The sequence below is a fragment of the Euprymna scolopes genome, chromosome 4 (assembly GCF_053919585.1).
Source record: "Euprymna scolopes isolate OS-2025 chromosome 4, ASM5391958v1, whole genome shotgun sequence".
Taxonomy (NCBI): domain Eukaryota; kingdom Metazoa; phylum Mollusca; class Cephalopoda; order Sepiida; family Sepiolidae; genus Euprymna; species Euprymna scolopes.
Window position 1 is genome coordinate 179579439 of NC_136485.1, and position 20422 is coordinate 179599860.

The 20422-nt window shown below is 32.1% G+C and overlaps 1 protein-coding gene and 1 pseudogene across 2 annotated transcripts in view; both read left to right on the forward strand.

The window, feature by feature from the left end:
- The window catches only part of LOC145270443 (uncharacterized), a 106227-nt gene that overhangs the window by 31230 nt on the left and 54575 nt on the right, over positions 1-20422 (forward strand). The window contains exons 2-3 of one of the 2 annotated variants that reach the window (XM_080126084.1): positions 2338-2413; positions 11026-11151. In XM_080126084.1, coding sequence (XP_079982210.1) covers positions 2370-2413; positions 11026-11151 — 170 coding nt within the window. In that variant the 5' untranslated portion in view covers positions 2338-2369. The remainder of the gene's footprint in view (positions 1-2337; positions 2414-11025; positions 11152-20422) is intronic. The other variant, XM_080126089.1, reaches the window with a different exon arrangement.
- Positions 18225-18341, forward strand: LOC145275288 (5S ribosomal RNA; annotated as a pseudogene).

Genomic DNA, 20422 nt, shown 5'->3' on the forward strand with positions numbered 1-20422 from the left:
TGCTTTACAGGATTAATGGATTTTTTCTATCCAGTTTGGCTTTTCAACATAACCATCTTTCCTAGATGTATTACTTTCACCATGGCTAAGAAACTCCCTTTACACCTCAATTTTACCAAGTGCTTTATACACTATGCCATGTGTCCTTGCAGAAAGATTCTCGAATTTGACAAGATGTATCTGAAGAAACTTGGAGTTTACACTGACTGAAACGTGAAAATAACACGCAAGTTGAGAACAATAGTCTAAATAATCCTTTATTTATTTAAGGGTCAAAAATTTAGCAATTTATTTAAGAAACTTATAAATGCTATTTTAGGATTGTATAAATAATTTCTGTTTTATGGAAATGATATGAGGATGATATGATGAGTGTGTAATGTGAATTTTAAAAGACATGCTTAAATCTCAGAAAGATCAAATATGGAGAATATAGGGAGATGTGTGCAGAACAGTAGACTTTATTGTTTAAGTCATATTGAAACAAATGGAGGAAAGCACATAGATTAGTAGATGTAGAACATTTGAGGTAGCAAGGTCAGTTGACAAGGGAGACATGGAATTGATTGATAATAGATTAGAGAGAAAGAAGGATAAATAACGCCCTGACCAGATATAGGTTACTTAGGTACTCAATTTATAAAAGCTGTCCAACGCATGCCATCATGTAAAATGGACATTAAATGATGATGATGATTCTTTCCAAATCGCAATTTTGTCGAAAAATTTGTAAAGAATTTCCATGGTTATCTGAGATGTTCTCAAAAAATCATCTGCTTCTGAATATTTTGAGATGAGGATTGATAATCTATATATTAATACCGTAGTACTTTTAATGTATGCACATGTCAAGGTTTTCAGATTCGATCGGGAGATCCTAAGGAGAGTAAGATGTAATAACATACTACCAACATTAAATTAGTATATAGATACACTACTTTTATGTTTGTTGTATGTTATCAATTTATATCCTCCTTAATAAATAGGATCTCCTGATCACCGAAGACTCAATGTAAAAAAAATAAATTATGTCACTTTTGGGTTGTACATTTTGAAGAAAATGTTTTTTCTCTTTTAATTTTATCTTTATTTTCTTAGTGAAACCTAGAATTCGGATGTTAGTCTTGATGTTGTCAAGCTACTACTTCGTTGGCTGGCTGTTGTATTTGCCTCTGACAACAATCTGTATTGCCAACGGTTGTTATACCATGCTAGAAAATTACTCATGCCAAAGAGCATCCTATATCTTTACAAAGCTACAATTCGGCCATGCATTGAATATTTTTACCCTATCTCGGCTAGTGTATCCATCATTTGTCTCTCACTCATAGGCACGTTTTTTTTTGTTTTTTTTTAAATGTCTTAAATCTAATAGATTCTGTATTGTCGGCCAAGCTTTCTCTCATCACTATAATGTTGCATCTCTGTGCCTGTTTTACAAGTACTCTAATGAAATGTGCTCTGATAAACTCATAGCACTTGTTTTCCCTCAACATACATACCCCAACTAACCCAACAAGCATCAAAAGCCTACTCCTTTAGTGTTGAGGTCCGTAGATGCCGGAAAGTTTATACTGTTAGACTTTGGAATTCCTTTTCTATTTTTCTTCTCCAATTGTACTTACCTGCAAACACTTAAATCTAATGTGAACAGACATCTTGCTTCTCGACTCCCCACAGTCCCTTATTAGACACGATCCCAAACAGTAATCCCTTGCATTCCAAATGGTACTATGCCTTATTTCGGTTAACAAAAAAAATAACTGACTCTGTTGTCAAATCAGCTTTGTGTAGACTCCCAGATAAGTTTAAAATATAGAAATGTAAATCTGTTTAATAAAAATCTCTTTTTTTCAGGTTATTTGGATTATTCAAGCTACTGCTCTCATTTTCAGCATTTTTTTCACAAAATTTCAGCTGATGTAACTTCTGACCTTCGTCAGGTGTATCTTGTTGAATTCAGAAATCTTTCTGGTGAACTCTGGAATCTGCACAAAATTTCAAACCGAACCTTTTATTAAATCCACAAGGGTAGCATGGTCTCATTCTGCCAGCCACTATTGTATTAAAATCCTAATTAACAATTGTATTCTCAATATTGCCCATACTGAAGATTGAACCTTCAACCTCCAGAAGAGTATCATCACATATAACTGAAATTTGTCCACTATGTTGTAATAGTTCAACAAGACCCACCTGAAGAAGGTTGGCATTTACAACAGTTGAAACATGAAAATAAATTTCAAATGAGAACAGTATTCAAATAATCCAAATATGAATCATTAATCATCTAAAAAATTCAGAAATATAACTTTTTTTCCTTTTTTTCTATTCCAGCCTGAATTAAATGTGGTGTGCCTCTTTTTGAAATGGAAAAAAATCAGAACCTCAAACTTTATTATCCATTTGGAAAGTAAGTCATGCACTTTCAGTGATACTGATGTTTTTTTTTTTTTTATTAATTTAGAGAGTTGGGTAAGTAATCTTCTCCTCATCCCCACACACAGACTTCCTACTAAAATTTTGTAAATTATGACATTTTATGTATATTATTTGGAGTCTTATGCTTTATATTTGTTACTTTATATTGTTTGGATTCTTCGGACTACTGTTCTCAAATTGAGTGTTATTTTTATATTTTGGTTGACATAACCTCCAACCGACCTTCTTCAAGTGTTTTTTGTTGAACTCTGAAATCTTTCTGTCAAACTCAGAAATCTGCTCAGAATTTCAAACAGTTCTGTCATCCATGACTGGATAAAAGTCTTTAAGTAATTTGCAATTGTATTTTGAGTGTCGCCTACACTGAGGATTGAACCTTCAACCTCTAGAAGAGTGTAATTTAAAATTAAATTTTACTACATCTTTTATCCACTACACCACAGGTCCTTGCAAGGAAAAAGGTCAGTGGTTACATCAACTGAAATGTTGCATAAATAACACTCAAGATGAGAACAATAGTCGGAAGAATCCAAATAATATGAATAATTAATCCTTATCTCAAAACTTCAGAAAAAGATTTTATCAATAAAAACCTTTTTTTGACTACATCAAAGCTAAGAAAATAAAAGTCCACAAATCATTAACAAATCTATACAACACCAAAAATATTTCATGTTGCGAAAACACAATACAGGGTGCGTCCAGTGTTCAGGAACATATATTAGATTTTTAAGGATAATAAAAATGTGAACAATAACACATCTGTAATTAAATAAAATGATATTGATACATAAGCAACAGAATTGGTAAAATAAGTGATGTTCTCAAACACCAGACGCACCTTGTATTTGTTTAATTCATATTTTGACACGGAAAATTAATTCTGATAAATATTATGTTATGGTTTGATTTGTAATTTTTTGTCAGTTTGATTTTAAAATAATTGGTTTTTATCTAAAAAAAAGGTACATGTTAATATGTTTGACAATCAAAAACAAAATTACCTATGATAAAATTGTGTCCCAGATGGGTATATTTGTTGATGACACTATAACAACTCTCTAACATAAGAGAGGGAAAAATAAATGTACACATATTTGAGGTAAGGATAAAAATCTTAGAAAATGACCAAGTCTATAACAGAATGGTAATGTAAGTGGATAGTAACATTTAATGCTACTAAGACTAAGCTTCTTTCCTTTAACAATTACAAGAAATCCTCTCAGCCACCGATTGTCATGACCAATAACACTCAATCTGTGAGCTCATTGTTCAAACTCCTCGGTTTAACATTTACAGGCGACATGAATTGGAATAAAATCATTGAAAACATTGACAAGGTTGCTGTACAAACCGTAAGCTCCCTCTACCATGCTAGAAAACCTATTCACATTTGTCATCTCTGTATCTGTACAAAGAGTATTGTTGCCACATCTGGGCTGGTGCAACTACCACTAGTCTTTGCCTTTTAAACAGGATCCAAAAAAGTCTCCAATCTAATAGGTTCTGTACTATCAAACAATCTCCAACCCTTGTCCCATTGCCGCAATATGACGTCTTTGTGCCTGTTTTGCAAGTGCTTTAATGAAATATAGCACTTGTACCTCCCTCGATATAAATACCCCAACTAACTCGACAAAAATCAAAATCTAACCCATTCATTGTAGAGGTCCGTAGATACCAGAAATCCTTCTACTGTAATAGTTTCTACTCTCAAACTGCTAAAATTTGGAATTCACTCTGTTTCCTGCTTCCATGACTATAGTAACATCCAGAAATGTAAATGTAATGTGAAAGAATATCTTACTACTCAATTTCCTGCTTAGTGCCAGTGTAGACATGATCCCAAGTAGTAGCCCTCACATTCAAGTAGCAATATGCCTTGTTTGAGATGAGCAAAAGTTAAAAATAAATAAATGAATAAAATTTAACGACATTTAAATTTATTTCGTCCAAATTAAACTTCATTGGAAGAGTGTAAAAGAAACAATTTTAAATTAATTCCATTTAATTAGATCAACACATTCTATTTTTGTTTTCTTGTACATTTTTGTAGCATATAATTTCTGAACTATGTAACCTGGTTTCAAAATCTAAAACTAATTTTTGTTTTTTAAATTTTTTTTCCCATTAAATTCCTTAATATTATTTCAATTTAAATTATTAAATATTTTATTTATGTATATTTTTTTATTCCATAAACATGGAATTACGAAAATTAACTATTCTTCATTATAATAGAATGGGAGAATAATAGAATGGGAGAAGTAGCAAATTGTTTCAAACTTAAATCCTTAAATAAGATTACAATTATTTAAGATGATAATATTCACAATTTTATTTATGAATTAAAGTATCTGCACAACGTTTCGGTCGATGTAACCTCAGATCTTTGTCAGGTGTTAAAGTCACCAGGTTTTGGCAAGAAAAAAAGGGGTAACACTACACTTAAAGGTTTTGAAGTTTTGGATCTGGTTGGAAGTAAGTTTACATGAATTATAAAGATAATTTAATTATCAAGGAACCCTAGGGGGTATAATTTTTAACTTATTAAATTTTTAATTAGATCCTGTTGTAAATTCTTAGAAACATAATATTTATAAAAATAATTGCGTGTTATCCGTTTGTTTGTTTTTCTTTTATTTTCCCCTAAATTAAATTATCTTTATAATTCGTGTAAACTTACAACCAAATCCAAAAATTTGAAACCTTTGAGTGCAGACCTACCCTCTTTTTTTCCTACTAAAACATGGCGATTTTAACACCTGACGAAGGTGTGAGGTTACATCAACTGAAACATTGGGCAGATATAACTCAAGATGTGAACAATTGTCCTATTAATCTAAATAACACAAACATTCATATGTCATCCAAAAAATTCAGAACCCAACTCTCCTTGTTTTGCTGTTATCGTTTTTTGTCTTTTTTCTTTCCCAAAGGGTTCCCGGATAATTAATTTTTATAATTTGTGTAAAGATTTTTTACAAGGTGGTCACCACTTATCAAGGCCCGGAAGCCACTCAGGGATAGGGGTTATTGTAAGTACAGTACGTTAGTGTGGAGATTTAATAAAGTGTCTACTTAAGGAGGCGGTTCATCAGGAATTTGTTTACGTTGGACTTGAAGACATCCATGTTGTAGTCAGGTGGGAAGCAGGCAGACGGAATTGAGTTCCACAGGCGTGCAGTTCTAAGAAAGAAGCTTTGTTCATGGAATCTACGTTTTGATTTAGGCATAGATAAAGAGTGGGGAAAGTTTTTGACAGTGGATTCAGCTAGACGGGTGTTTTTCGTAAAAGATTGGCAAGGGGGGGCCAGAGATAGGAGTTCAGACGAGCACCTGCCATGGAAATAACGATAACACAAAGATAGGCTTGCAATGATGTCTCTTCTGTAGGAGAGAGGTTGTAGAGAAAAGAAAAGGGCATCCCCCCACTAAACCACGAAGTCTATTTTGTACTCTGTCAAGGCAGGATAGACTGTTTTTAGCAGCTCCTGCCCAGATATGGCAGCAGTATTCCATCCTTGGACATACTTGGCTTTTATATAGATAGAGAATTGTATCAGTAGTGAGATATCTTCTGGAGCGGTAGAAGGATCCCACCATCTTTCCAGCGACCTTGGCAACAGACCTGATGTACATATTCCATTTCAGATCAGGAGTGAAGGTCAAGCCCAGAAGCTTGTCAAAACATGGGGCTTCTCCTAGACGAGAGCCATCCATTTCAATTGATTGTCAGTTATGTGTTGCCGTAGATGGTCGTGTCATCAGCATAGATGTCAACGAATGATTTAAGTATGTGTTTGGGGAGGTCATTGATGTAGATCAGGAAGAGAGTTGGGCCCAGGATGGACCCTTGAGGGACTCCAGCATTAATACTGCAGGCCTCTGATTTTTGTCCATCAACCACTACTCTTATGAGCCTATCAGAGAGAAATGATTTAATGATAGAGAGAATATTTCCAGTTATACCGTAGCTGGAAATCTTGTGAAGTAGACCCTTATGCCATACCTTGTCGAAGGCCTTTTATATGTTAAGAGCAATTGCCCTGGAAAGCCTTTGTCAAGAGATTCACTAATCCTATGAGATATAGTAAAGTTACTTACAACCAGATCCAAAAACTTGAAACCTTTGAGTGCAGAGCTACCCTTTTTTTTTTCCTGCTAAAACATGGTGACTAACACCTGACGAAAGTGCGAGGTTAAATCAACCGTAACAGATAAAACTCAAGATGAGAAAAAATTTTCTGATTAATCTAAATAATACAAACATTTATCTCAAAACTTTATAATTGTAAAGCAAAATAGTCTTTTACATTTAAAGAATATTTCAAAAATATAAATTATTTGTAAATCAAAAAATTAAAACAATTACAATGTTATTTTAAAGTGATTGTGTATTGATTATCATTTAATAAATAATTTGAACACAAATGTTAGTAAATATGAGAATTAATAAAAAAAGTTTAAATAAAATTCCTTTATTTATGCAAAACATTTGCTTTATAACGAAGAAAATCATAACTGTTTGTTTTTAATTATAAAAATAACATTTTCCTTCATTTCAATAAAATTATATAAATATTGAAAATTAAAAGTGAAAGTCTTAAAAAAGATGTTTAGCCTGGCTCAAAAAGTTGTTAATATGAACCATTTTTAAATAATCACCTATAAATAAAAAACCAGCATGTAGAATAACTCATTTTAGATTAAAGAATATAATAGGAGTTTTCTATCTGAAGTTTAAGAATCTGCAAAAAATAAAAAAAATTATAATTACTTCACTGAAATACTATATATATATATATATATATATATATATATATATAGTGGAAATGGTAATTAATAAAAACTGAAGAAAGTGCTCAATACCGTTGTAGAGCAGATATGCGTTTTATTTTTTATTACCATATCTTTCTGTTAAGTTACATTATTGTTTCAGCTACTTGGCCGTTTTTTTGGCCGTCTGTAGCATCCTCAGACTTTTACAGAAATATATATCTTGGTGTGTTTTTTTTTCTATACTTAATTTCTAGGTCCCCCAAATTGAAAAAGGGTAGGTAATTTGTAATTTTAATAAAAAATAAAAAATTACCAGAACTTAAAAACGATCGCCAAAAAGTGGATCATATCTTTTTCAGAATCTGAGGTCAAATTTGAAATTTTTAGATTTCTGTAGGCTAGGTTAAATGTTAACATAAAAGTGTTTATATATGAACCTCTCATGGCACTAAATGTATTCATGTGTGTTATGAAAGTATCTGTCTTGTAATGTGTCTAACTTAGCACTAAATGGAGTTTGGTGTCACAAGTACTACATGGATTCTGACTGGTTGCTCTGTTAATTGTTCTATGCCCATGCTAGCTTTAAAAGATTCGCAAAACTTTGATGTTGCCACAATTATGTATGGAACTTGGCTAAGTAGTAGTGATGTGACGTATCTTAGATTCCGATTACATTCTCCTGACTTACTGTTTACATTGACTTCTGAAACCCTGCATTTATTAATCATTAGGAAATTTAAGTCATCAAATATCTGATAATTCATCACAGATGTTGCACCTTAATTTGTGTCTGCCAATAATTAGAAAACAGCTTAACAATTAATCAATACTTGTTATAAAGGTGTCATTCAGTACTTAAGTATATATTTTTTTACAGAATTGATTTCTGTTGCATAAAAAGTTGTTAGATTAAAAACTTTTTGTTTTATAGTTCTGAATTTTTGAGATCTGGATTGATAATTTGGATTATTTGAACTATTACTCTCATCTTTAACGTTATTTTCACAACAGTTTGGTTGATGTAACCTTTGACCTTTTTCAGTTGTATCTTGTTGAACTCTGGAATCTATACTATATAGTGGATAAATTACTTGGTAAAAATTCAGTTGTTCGTTATATTCTTTTGGAGGTTAAAGGTTTAATCCGCAATGCAAGCAATACTCAAAAATACAATTACAAATTACTTAGAACTTCTATCCAGTCATGGCTGACGGAGCAAAAATATGCGGTCCCGTGGATTAAATAAAGGGCTTGATTCAAAATTCCATGCAGATTTCCGAGTTTGACAAAATACATCTGATGAAGATCACTTAGAGGTTACATCAAATGAAACATAAAAATAACACTGGAGATGAGAACAGTAGTGTGAATAATCCCAATAACAGAAATTTTCATTTCATTATTATAATGTACAGTTAAAGCTCAACAAAACATCCCCTACAATTCTATGTTTTAAACTCAGACTTCATACAACATTGCACACTATATTTAGCTATTGTTTGTAATGCATGCATGCTTAGAATGTTTTTGTTTTGTTTACTTAAAGATAAATGGTGCATATCCTTCATAATAGCAGTTACTTTACTTGTACACAAATTCGTACTAACTAAAAAATACAGTTCTCACTGGTCAGCATAGTATCATGTGAAGAATTAGATCATAGAAACATGGGCATCATATCTAAGGCTTAAATGCTTTTTTTCTTATGGACACTACTTAGAAAACTTTAATTATAAAATACATTTAGTCATGTAAAATAGTATCTTCCTTCCAATGTTTGTTCACGATTTTTATACACTGAATTTCTATTTGTTTTTTTAATTAAAATTTTAATTATTTAAATCAAAGGTCAGCCTAGCTTAAACTTTTAACTGAGCACAGATCTTAAGAATAACACATAGAAAATGTATATATAACACATAGACAATGTATATATGGCATAATTATGTTGAAACACCAGTTCTCATTAGATCACCTAAACTAAGCAACATTTAGCCTGGCCAGTACCAGATGGGTGGCCATTTGGGAATACTAAGTGCTGTATGTAGGAGGATGTCGACACTTCCAACATCTTTTGGATCTCACCTGGCCTCCACCTGTCTCAACCCTGTCCTGTCAATAGATCAGGCTGATTGGGACGAGACAGACAAAAATGCACCAAACGTCGATGTTATTATTTTTTTTCCTTTTGCGAAACTCAATCATTTTCATCAAACTCAAAAACAAAAAAAAATCATTTTTCTTCTCCAAAACAATAAAATCAATTTGAAAATATAAAGAACTTGAAGCATAAAACCTTTTTCTAAAATTACTGGATTCATCATTAAATAATCCAAAAATGGTTGATATGCCGTAAAGCAAAACAACCACACACAAATCTTGCTGAATGGACATTACAATACAGGAAAGCAACAAACATTTAACACCAGAATAATGTATTATTAAAGCATCATATATGAAAATATATTTGTTTTTTTATGTTATGTTATTGTGGGAACAGGGTAAGCTTCCAATTATACCCTTCCTCCCTACAAATTTAAAACTTAAAATTTATTACAGCAATGTGAAATGTGTTGACATGCCATGAAACAAAAGATTTTAGGTCATTATTTTCTTTTTCTTAATTTTTAACAAAAAATATTTAAAAAAATGTTTTTCTCTAATTTTTGGTATTTAATATTTGATCAATAAAATACTGTTCACTTTTTATTTTATTTTCACTCATTTTTTTTTTTTTTGTAATCTTGATTTCTGTTGCATATAAAGACAATAATAATTGATTTTGTATTTATGCAATTGATTAAAGACTTTTAAAGTGTGTGGAAGATTTTAGATAATTTTGTATATGACCTTGTTTTGAAAATCTCCACAAACAACAAGAATCTATGAAATACGAACAAAACACAAATAGCAATGTTACATAGAAGTTCCTCTTGTTAGGTTTGAGGTGAGTATAATGTATTTATATATATATGTATATGTATATATATATATATATATATATATATATATATATATATATATAAACTTTTATTGTATTTATATAAACTATTGGCTACATATGTTTCTACTGTAACTCTTTAAGAGAAATAGCAGAAACATATCTCAGTGAGGGTGATGGTGTAAGCTCTCTTAATGGAATTATTTTATTTAAGTTAATTTCAGGTATAGAATTTTAATTTCAGAAATTAAAACATAAGATACATTCAATGTGAAAGTCCCTCGTAGATGCAAAGTTGCAGTGCATGTTGTTGGAGTGTTCATTCTAAGCCATCAAAAATGGCAGCAGAACAGTTTGCCATTTGTATTATCTGAAGTGTTAACTGTGGAAAGTGATTATAGCAAAATAGCAAAATGCATAAATAAAAGCTGAATAATTTTAAACTACATTTTCTACAACAGATAAAATTTGACAAAAATGCACCATTGAAAATTCTATAAAATTCTAGTAAAAAAAGTAATTTATCACTTTTTTCTCTCTTTTTGTTGTATTTGGCTGAAAAAATGCAGCTCTTCTGCTTTTAAGCAACATTTGCCAATAAAATAGAGAATAGATTTGATAGCTCGGACTGTCAGCATGCCATATTTTAAGGAAAGGTTGAGAGTTCTAACCTCACCTAGGTATAACTATTTTTACTCCAAATTTGTCTTAAAATAAACATAGAAATCTTAAATTATGATTATTAAGCAACTTGTTTAGTTTTGTTTATATAGTTTGTTATCTATACAATTTATAGAAATTAAGACTCGATGTCGGGTAGCCCTGCTAATATATTGATTTTGTTGTTATATTTGTAGGGTGTCTAAAACCGTACGGCGTAATTCGGAACCTTTCATGAAATGTGAATCACATGATATACAACAGGTTGTTCCTGGTGATCAAAATATTCATCTCTGGTCGACGTTTCCTTATGAAGCAAACACGTAAGATTTTTCATAAAAATTTGATGATTGCTGAACATATTTAAATTACATTTATAAATTTCTGAGATGAGGATTGGTTATTCGTATTCTTTAATATGACCTTTAGCCGTGTTCAGGTGTGTCTTGTCAAACTTGGTATCTTTCTGTTGAAGCGGCATAGAATTTTGAATGGAACACTTTATTTAATTCATTAAATAAAAAGTTCCATTCAAAATCCATTCGTTCATTTAATTGCTCTCATTCCGTCAGTTATAACTGAGTAATTCGCAATTGTATTTTGAGTGTCACCTGCATTGAGGATTGAACTTTCAACCTCCAGAAGAGTGTAATTTTACAACAGAATTTTACCAACTACTTTAATAGTACACCATGGATCCTTGTAGTCTATGCTACCCCTGTTGATTAAATAAAGGGTTCCATTCGAAATTCTGTGCAGATTCCTAAGTTTGACAGAATGATTCCTAATTTCGATAAAATACACCTGAAGAATATTGGATGCTATATCAACCAAAACATTGTGAAAATAACATTCATGATGAGAACAGTAGCTTAAAAAATCCAAATAATACTAATATTTACATTATTACATTATCTCAAATGACAGGAGAGTAAAAAGTAGACCTTGGGTTTACTTTCTGCAGCCTTGTAATTTTCATTTCCTGTATTTTGTCCTTTAATCCTCATATTCCATAAGAGATCTTTCTGACAAAGAGGGGAAAATTACTGTTTTCTAGGTAGGAATATATCCATCAAACATTTATCATTGACTAGTTTTTGATCTTGAATTAGTATTGTTTTTTTAGCTTCTTACATTAAGTGGCTTCATGCTTTGTCTGGAGCAATTTCTATAAATGAAAAATAAAATATTTGTATGCTCAAAAGCATCCCTTGTGTCACCCACATTCAACTACAGCAATCCTCTGTGACTAAAGCAGTTATTCCATGATTCTGCAGGAGTGAATTCTTGTCATTAAAATTGGTGTTATTTTTACATTTCAGTCGATGTAACCTCTGACCTTCTACACCCATGGATTAAATAAAGGGTTCCGTTTGAAATTCCATGCAGATTCCTGAGTTCAACAAAGATTCCTAAAGTTGACAAAATGCACCTGAAGAAGGTCGGAGGTTACATCGACCGAAACGTTGTGAAAATAAATCACAATGAGAACAGTAATCTGTAGAATTTAAATAATGCGAATAATCAATCTTCAGGTGAGAGGGAGTAACTGCTTCTAGTTTTCACTACATTAGTCCCCCAATGTGTGTTGTCTCCATTTGGGGAACATGTTGGTAGAGGTACTTGTTTTATTGCTGTAGATTTGGCTTTTGCAAGAGTTGTTTGTTTCTAACGATGTTGTGTAATTGTTTTTGGAAACTGTTGATGTGGAACTCTACATTTTTAATTAAATTTAAGAGATCATTTTCAAAGTTAATTATGAGTTCTATTGTTTTTGCATTTTTTAGACTTTTGAATCCGTAGGATTCTTTTGTATTTAGATGTTCATGTTTATTAAGAAAGAAGTGCGCTCGCCATCACATTTAGTGTCTTAGTTTATTCATCTTTTTTATTAGTTTAATAATGAATTCGTGCTTACTATGTTTTAAGCGATGTTCCTAAGTTAACTTTATCCAAAATTTTTAACAAAATCTTTGTAAAAACGGATAAAACTAGATAGAAATTAATTAAATAGCAAATGTATGTATACACAAAATAAACTTTTCGTTAGGATAACGACATAAATGGTGAACTCCTAATAATAACAACAACAATAACAAAAAATATAATGATAATACTAATTAATGAATAAACAAATACATGAACAAATATTCTTGTATAACAAAAATAGTAAATAAGCATACAAATTAAATCTAAATCATCTCTGATCACAAAAAAAATGAAAAAAAAACTGCTAAAACAACAAAGAAACAGGGTCATGTGTACTCATTGGCTACAATAAATGGGTGTATGAATAACTAAGAATCTGATTATTACACTATGGAGATATATAAAAAAAACAAGGCAACATCAATTCCATGCAATAGCCTGACGAATCCTCATGAGGATGAAATGTAGAAAATTCCGTTTAGCTTAATTGCCATATATATTTTCAAAACTTACTACCTAACTCCACTTACGTATCGAAGTAAATACTGAAAATATTTACATTAAATTTTGTGATAATTCCAAGTTAATATTTTTTAGAGGTAAAGCAACCAATGAAGTTTTAACAAGGTTAATGCAAGAGTGCTCAATACCAAAGTAGAGCAAGATATACTTTTTATTTATTTCACATAAGCAATAATATGTCGCTACACATTTATGAGCATGTTTCGGTTAATCCGTTACAAGTAACTAGAGATCTCTCCAGGCGATATTGTTTATATAAAAGTTTAGTCCGTCATAAAAATTTTACAGTAGTTTACAAGCACAAAAAATTTATCAGGAGGTTACATCATGTGTTTTTCAGAATAAAAAGATAACGGCCTTTAATATATGTGAAGAAGACAAAGAGAAAAGGGGGAAATTAAAGTTTGTATTGAAATAGAGAAAAGAAACTGAGGAAAAAGAAAGAAAGGAAGAGATGAGAAAGAAAGAAACAGGAAAAGAGTACAAATAATAATAATATAAATAAAAAAATGTGAAATAATAAAATCATTAATAATAAAATTAAAATAAAAAATAATGCTAGAAAAATCACAAAACTAAGATTTAAAAATTACTGCAGTAAAAAACTTTTAGATTTATATACTAATAAAAAATATAAATTAAAATTTTTTTAAATGTTTAAAAATAAATAAAATATAAGACATATATATATATAAATATATATATATACACACACACACACACACACACATACACCTTCTTTAAATACTGAAAATATTTATATATAATTTAATGTAGATACATAAAATAATATATATGCCTTTAGATATCCAAGAGCAAGTATGTTTTCACACACACACACACACACACATTTAACATAGTCTTTGCTTTTATCTTTTCTTTCATGCAATTTTTAACAACACACATGTATGTATTCATAATAAAATGCCTCCTTTCAAAAAAAAAGAAAGAAATCTGCCATAATTTCATGACAATGTCTTTGCTCCACCTAAAAAAATGGAGATTAAGGATTTTGTTTGATCCGATCGATTTGTGTTTCTCTACGTAGATTTTGAAGACAATAATTTTTAGAATATCTTAATAAAATAAAATTGAATGTGTTTTTTTGTTTATGTATTTCAAGTTGAGATTAAAATTTAACAGTGATTAACTAAAAATTAATGCAATATTTTCAAATTATTATCGTTTTATATGGAAAATTATAGTAATTGTAAAAATGATTTACCTTAGAAATGCTCACGTCTGCAAAATTTGTAAAGTTTAGTTACTTAAAAATAGAAAAACCAAAATGGTGACAAATTATTTAGATTCTTAAGACTACTATTCTCATCTTGAATGTGGTTTTCACAATGTTTCTGTCAATGTAACCTCCAACCTTCCAATAATTATTAATTAACTCTTTGCCAAGAACTTTGCAGCTAATTCTACCCTTTGCGACCAAGACCGCCAACCCCTAATATTTCTTTCTGTATCAGAAAACATGCTATGTGATATACAAATATCTGTTCGTGATGTTGCCAAGCTTATCAAAAACCTTGAATCCAGTAAAGCAACCGGCCCTGATGGTATTTCAATTATAGTACTCAAAAAACTTCAACCAGAACTAGCACCCATACTTACAAAACTGTTTAAACGTTGTCTTAAGGAGAATTGCTTCCCATCACCCTAGAAAATCTCATCAGTATGCCCTGTATTTAAGAATTCATGTGGTCGCTAATTTCCCTCTCAGTCCAGGCCAATAATTCTCTTGTGTGTCATGAGTAAGTTCCTGGAATCTGTGTTAAATAGAGGTAATCAACCATCTCAGCAAAAATAACCTTCTTAGTGACACACAATATGGTTTCCGTTCTGCTAGATCTATAGCAGATATGCTTACAGTTATATCTCATAGGATTAGCGAATCGCTCGACGGAGGCAACCTTTCTAGAGCAATTGCTCTTGACATATCAAAGGCGTTTGATAGAGTATGGCATAAAGATTTACTTCACAAGATCTCCAGCTATGGTATAGCTGGAAATGTCTTCTCAATTATTAAATCATTTCTTTCTGATAGGTTCATAAAAGTAGTAGTTGATGGGCCGAAATCAGAAGCTCACAGTATTAATGCTGGAGTCCCTCAGGGGTCCATCCTGAACCCAACTCTCTTCCTGATTTACATTAATGATCTTCCAGATCACATCCTTAGATCATTCGTAGACATTTATGCTGATGACACTACCATCTATGGTAGCACATCTAAGACCGTAAACGACCAAGTTCTCTCTGATTCTCTCTCCTCTGATCTTGAGCACATGGTACAGTGGGGGAAGACGTGGCTGGTTACCTTTAATGCATCTAAAACCAAGCTTCTATCTTTATATCATAAACGTTCTGATCCCCATCTGGCATCAATTGAAATGAATGGCTCTCGTCTTAGGGAGGCCTCATGTTTTTACAGGCTTCTGGGCTTGATCTTTACTCCTGATCTTAAATGGAACACGTACATTAATCTGTTGCCAAGGCCGTTGAAAAAATGGTTGGATCCTTCTATCGATCCAGAAGATATGTAGCAGAAACAAATAGATCTTTTTTTCTTGTGCGTCAGTGCCTCCCCTGACTGTGCGATATGGCACATACTAACCAATCAGAGGCATAGCGCAGGGACCTTCCTTACCCCCTAAGGAACTCTAACTGCTTCCGTTTCGGACGAGAAAAATTCCTCCTTTTCCAGCGAGACGCCAAAGAGAGCGGACCTGTTTCGTCACTCTCTCTCTCTGCCTACAAAGGTATCGACGATTCCCACTTGGGAATAACTACCGGGCAAAGGCAGACAAGTTTTATCCGAGTTATATATTTTTGGCATCTTACCCTGACTTGCTTCAATAAACCTCTTCCTTGTTAAGTTTTACGAAGTTGTTTGTTCGTTTATTTAGTAGCTTGTGTTGAATAATTTATTTTAGGGAGTGCCCGAAAAGCACTAACCCAACTCCCTAAAGATATCTCACTGCTGATGCAATTCTCTATCTATATAAGAGCCAGGTACATCAAACACATTTGGGCAGGAGCTGCTAGAAAGGACTTGTCCTGCCTTGATAGAGTTCAAAATAGACTTCATAGCCTCGTAGGAGATGTCCTTTTCTCTTCTCTGCAGCCTCTATCTTACAGAAGAGATGTTGCGAGTTTGTCTCTGCTTTATCATTATTTTCATGGCAAGTGCTCGACTGAGCTTCAATCTATGGTCCGCCCTCGCCAAATTTTCACAAGAAACACTCGTCTAGCTGAAAACACTATCAATAATTCCCCCCACTCTTTATCTGTGCCTAAACCTAAATGTAGATTCCATGAACAAAGCTTCTTTCTTAGAACTGCACGCCTGTGGAACTGTCTTCCATTTTCCTGCTTTCCAGCTGACTACAATCTGATTGTCTTCAAGTCCAACGTAAATAAGTTCTTGATGAGCCGTTCCACTTAAGTTAACAAATTTACCGAATTTCTATTACTAACAATTACTATATTGTTCAATTGACTACTGTACACTCTTAACTCTTATCCTTGAGTGGTCTTTGGCCCCTGATAAGTGGTGATGCCTATGTAAAAAAAAACCAAAAAAAAAAAACCTTCAGGTGTATCTTGTCAAACTCTGGAATGTTTTTGTCGAACTTGGGAATTTCACTTTTATAATTGATTTTTCCAAGTACTCTAACCACTGTGCCAGGGGTCCTTGCGGACAATTCTAGTATGAATTTTGGGAGCCTTAAACCTATTTTATTTCTAGTTGTTAATATCACTATTAATAATTATTATTACTATATATATATATATATATATATATATATATATATTTAAATAAGGGAGTAGTCACCAACAATGTGTATTTTTTAACATTATTTTTAACATTTATATATATAAAAAAATATATATATATAATCTATGTATATATATAATTGTAAAAGTGATATTCTCCTGGAAGTTGAAGGTTCAATTCTTAGTATGGTCGACTGAAAAAGACAATTGCGAATTACTTAGGACTTCAATCCACTCATGACTGACAGAACAAGAGTATGCTACCCAATGAAGTAAATAAAGATGTTTGTTCGAAATTCCATGCAAATTTCCTTACTCAACAGAAACATTCCCAAGTTCAACAAGATACACCTAAAGAAGGTCGGGGTTATATCAACTAAAATGTTGTAAAAATGACACTCAAGATGAGAACATTAATCAAAAGAATTCAAATAATATGAATAACCAATCCTCATCTAAAAAAATTCAGAAACGCAAAATCGTGGCGTGCAGTTGATTTTATGTTTAATAGTAACTAAAAGTTACATGGATTCTTGCTATTTATATTCAAATTAGATAAATTAAAATGCAATGGTTGTGCTTATCACGTAGTCGTTCTTTTGCAAAATATAATGTTTTTGATAAGTATGTTGGTTATGTAGACTAGTTTATATACTTTCTTTTGGATTTCCTATCCTACTTGATCACTGTTAATATGCATCCAAGCAAACTGTTTGAAGAATGTGGGAGTTAATTTTAAGGTGAGCCATGCATACATACCATGTCGAAGCCTGACGGATTATTTACTTGAGTCAACACAGAAGGCGAAAGGAGAAAACGAAGAAAACTACAATTCTCTGTTAATATTATTTAAAAATATTTTTAGATACTTTTTCAAAAGTCAAGTGAAATAACTTATGACATGATTACTTCCCTTTAATGTATAAGAATAGTTGATGAATAAAAACATTTCTACAAAAAGTTTTCTTTTCTGGAATAAATATTTTCAGAAAGAATCTAATGTGGAATAAAATAAATCCATGCCAATAACATAATGAATGGAAGAAATGAAAAGAAAAAAAAATAGGTTGGTTCAAATCCAATATTGATATATCAGACAGATTGTTATTTGCGTTTGACTTTGAAAATCTAGCTTGATAATCTTATATGTTAGAAGATGTATATACACGGCATAATCACGTGGACACACCAGTTCTCATCAGATCACTGAAGTTAAGCAAAGTTGAGCTTGGCTAGTACTAGATGGGTGACCATTTGAGAATTCTAGGTGCTGTATGTGCTCTCCGCTTATCTCAGCATTGTTTCCAATTGTCTTGAACCTCCACTTGCTACTGGTATTTAACAATGCCAACTAAGGAGAGGTGTGGTTGGAGATTGCGTAACTCTTGCCACAAATATTTCATGCGCAGGCACCTTTACTGTCAAGACTGAACGAAGCTAGCATGTTAGAAGATAGAAGATAACGTCAAATTGGCTTTAGTTTTTCTCAAACTAAAGAAAATGTTTCTACTTATTATTTACTTACGGCTTAATCTGATTTCTAGTGTGTTCCATCATGATACCTGGTGATTGGGTTGTCTGAACATACTGGCTTCCTGACATAAAATGCACCAAACATCGATGTTATTGTTTTTCCTTTACAAAACTCAATCATGTTCTTCAATGTCAAAAACAAAAACAATTTTCCCCTACAAAATAACCAAAAAAACTTGATTCATAAAAACATATTTTGGATTCAGCATAAAATATTAAATAACCTAAAAAGGGTTAAAATACCATAAAACAACCACACATAATCATGTTGACACACCAGTTCTCGTTAGATCACCCAAGTTAAGCAATGTTGAGCCTGGTCAGTATTAAAATGGGTGACCATTTGGGAATTCTAGGTGTTGTATGTGTGTTGTATGTTATTTTGGCATTGTTTCCACTCATCTAACACTTCTCCTTGCCACTGGACTCAAGCAGCGAGAGGTGTGTACAAACCTTGCCTCAAAATTACATGATCAGCTACCCTTACAGGGAGTATCCATTGTCTTTCAAAACTGAACTGAGGCATGGTAACCACACCAAACATCATGAATAAATGTTTGAAAATATAAAGAACTTGAAGAATAAAAATCCTTTTCTGAAATTACTGGATTTGGAATTAAATAACAGGAATTGAGTTGATATGCCTTAAAACAACCAAATCAAACTTTATAAATAAATATTTGAGGATGAAAAAAAACTTCATGTATAAAAACTTTTTCAAAAGTGACTGGATTTTTCATTAAATAGCACAAAAAGGGTTGAGATATTGTAAAATATGATATTTGTGACAGTAAAAACCCCTCGGACATTGATTTGATGTTACGTTCCAATTTATTAAGTTAGAAAACATTTTCCAATGAATGGCTGTGTCACTTTATGACTCTGCTTGACATCTGCTAGTATTTATTTTGTTACGAAACTGGTGTGTCACAGAATTGCCTAGTTTACATCACTGTTCACCACCTGGCGCATCAAAAAACAAAACAAAAAAAAACAATAACTGAACTACTGTTTGTATGCTATGTCTGTTCAGGACAAAAGAAAACAATTGGTGGCTATATCAGTTACTGTGTTTAAAACAAAATTGAAGAAAGGCCAAACTGAGAAAAGTTCAACTTTTAAATGTTTGTTTTTTGTTTAATAATAAAAAAAAAAAAATAAAAAAAACATACTTAGAATTTACTTCTTTTTTTTTTTTTCTTTCTATCCTCTTTGGTACCCCCCCTCCTCCTTCACTGGTAAATCTAGAATGTTTTGTTGTGGAAGGGTCTGGTTAATTGCTCAGCTGGTTGAGACTGCATTTAAGCATAGAAAGGTTTATACTGATTTTGTATGATGCTTATATGTTCATAAAATTCTATAATCATTTCTCGTTTGTCTGTTTAGATATTTACTTCCTTCTCACAGCAGGAAGATGTTGGAACATGGAGAAAGTTTAGCTAGAGCCCCTAAATAAAGATGGGCTACTCTGGCCTAGTAAAAATTGCCAGGACAGCCTCATTGGCATTCCCCAGTCAGGGAACCTCAGATAGTAAGCAATGAACTTATCCCTCTTAAAAGCCAGAAAGCAAGGACATTGGAGGGTGGACCTCCTAGGTACTACACAGGATGAATACCTCAGTCTGACAGGTACAGGGCTACGGAAATAGCCAACAATCTGTCAAGCCGATTACCGAGAATGAATCATCGATTAGTAGTCTCCTCGCAACTGAAGCAGGAAAGCAAACCAATCTTCATTAAATGATGAGCAAGTGTATGTGTATGTATGTTTCTCGCCTCTATGTGATTATTTATTTTTAATTTTTTACTTGGGAGTCACCACTTATC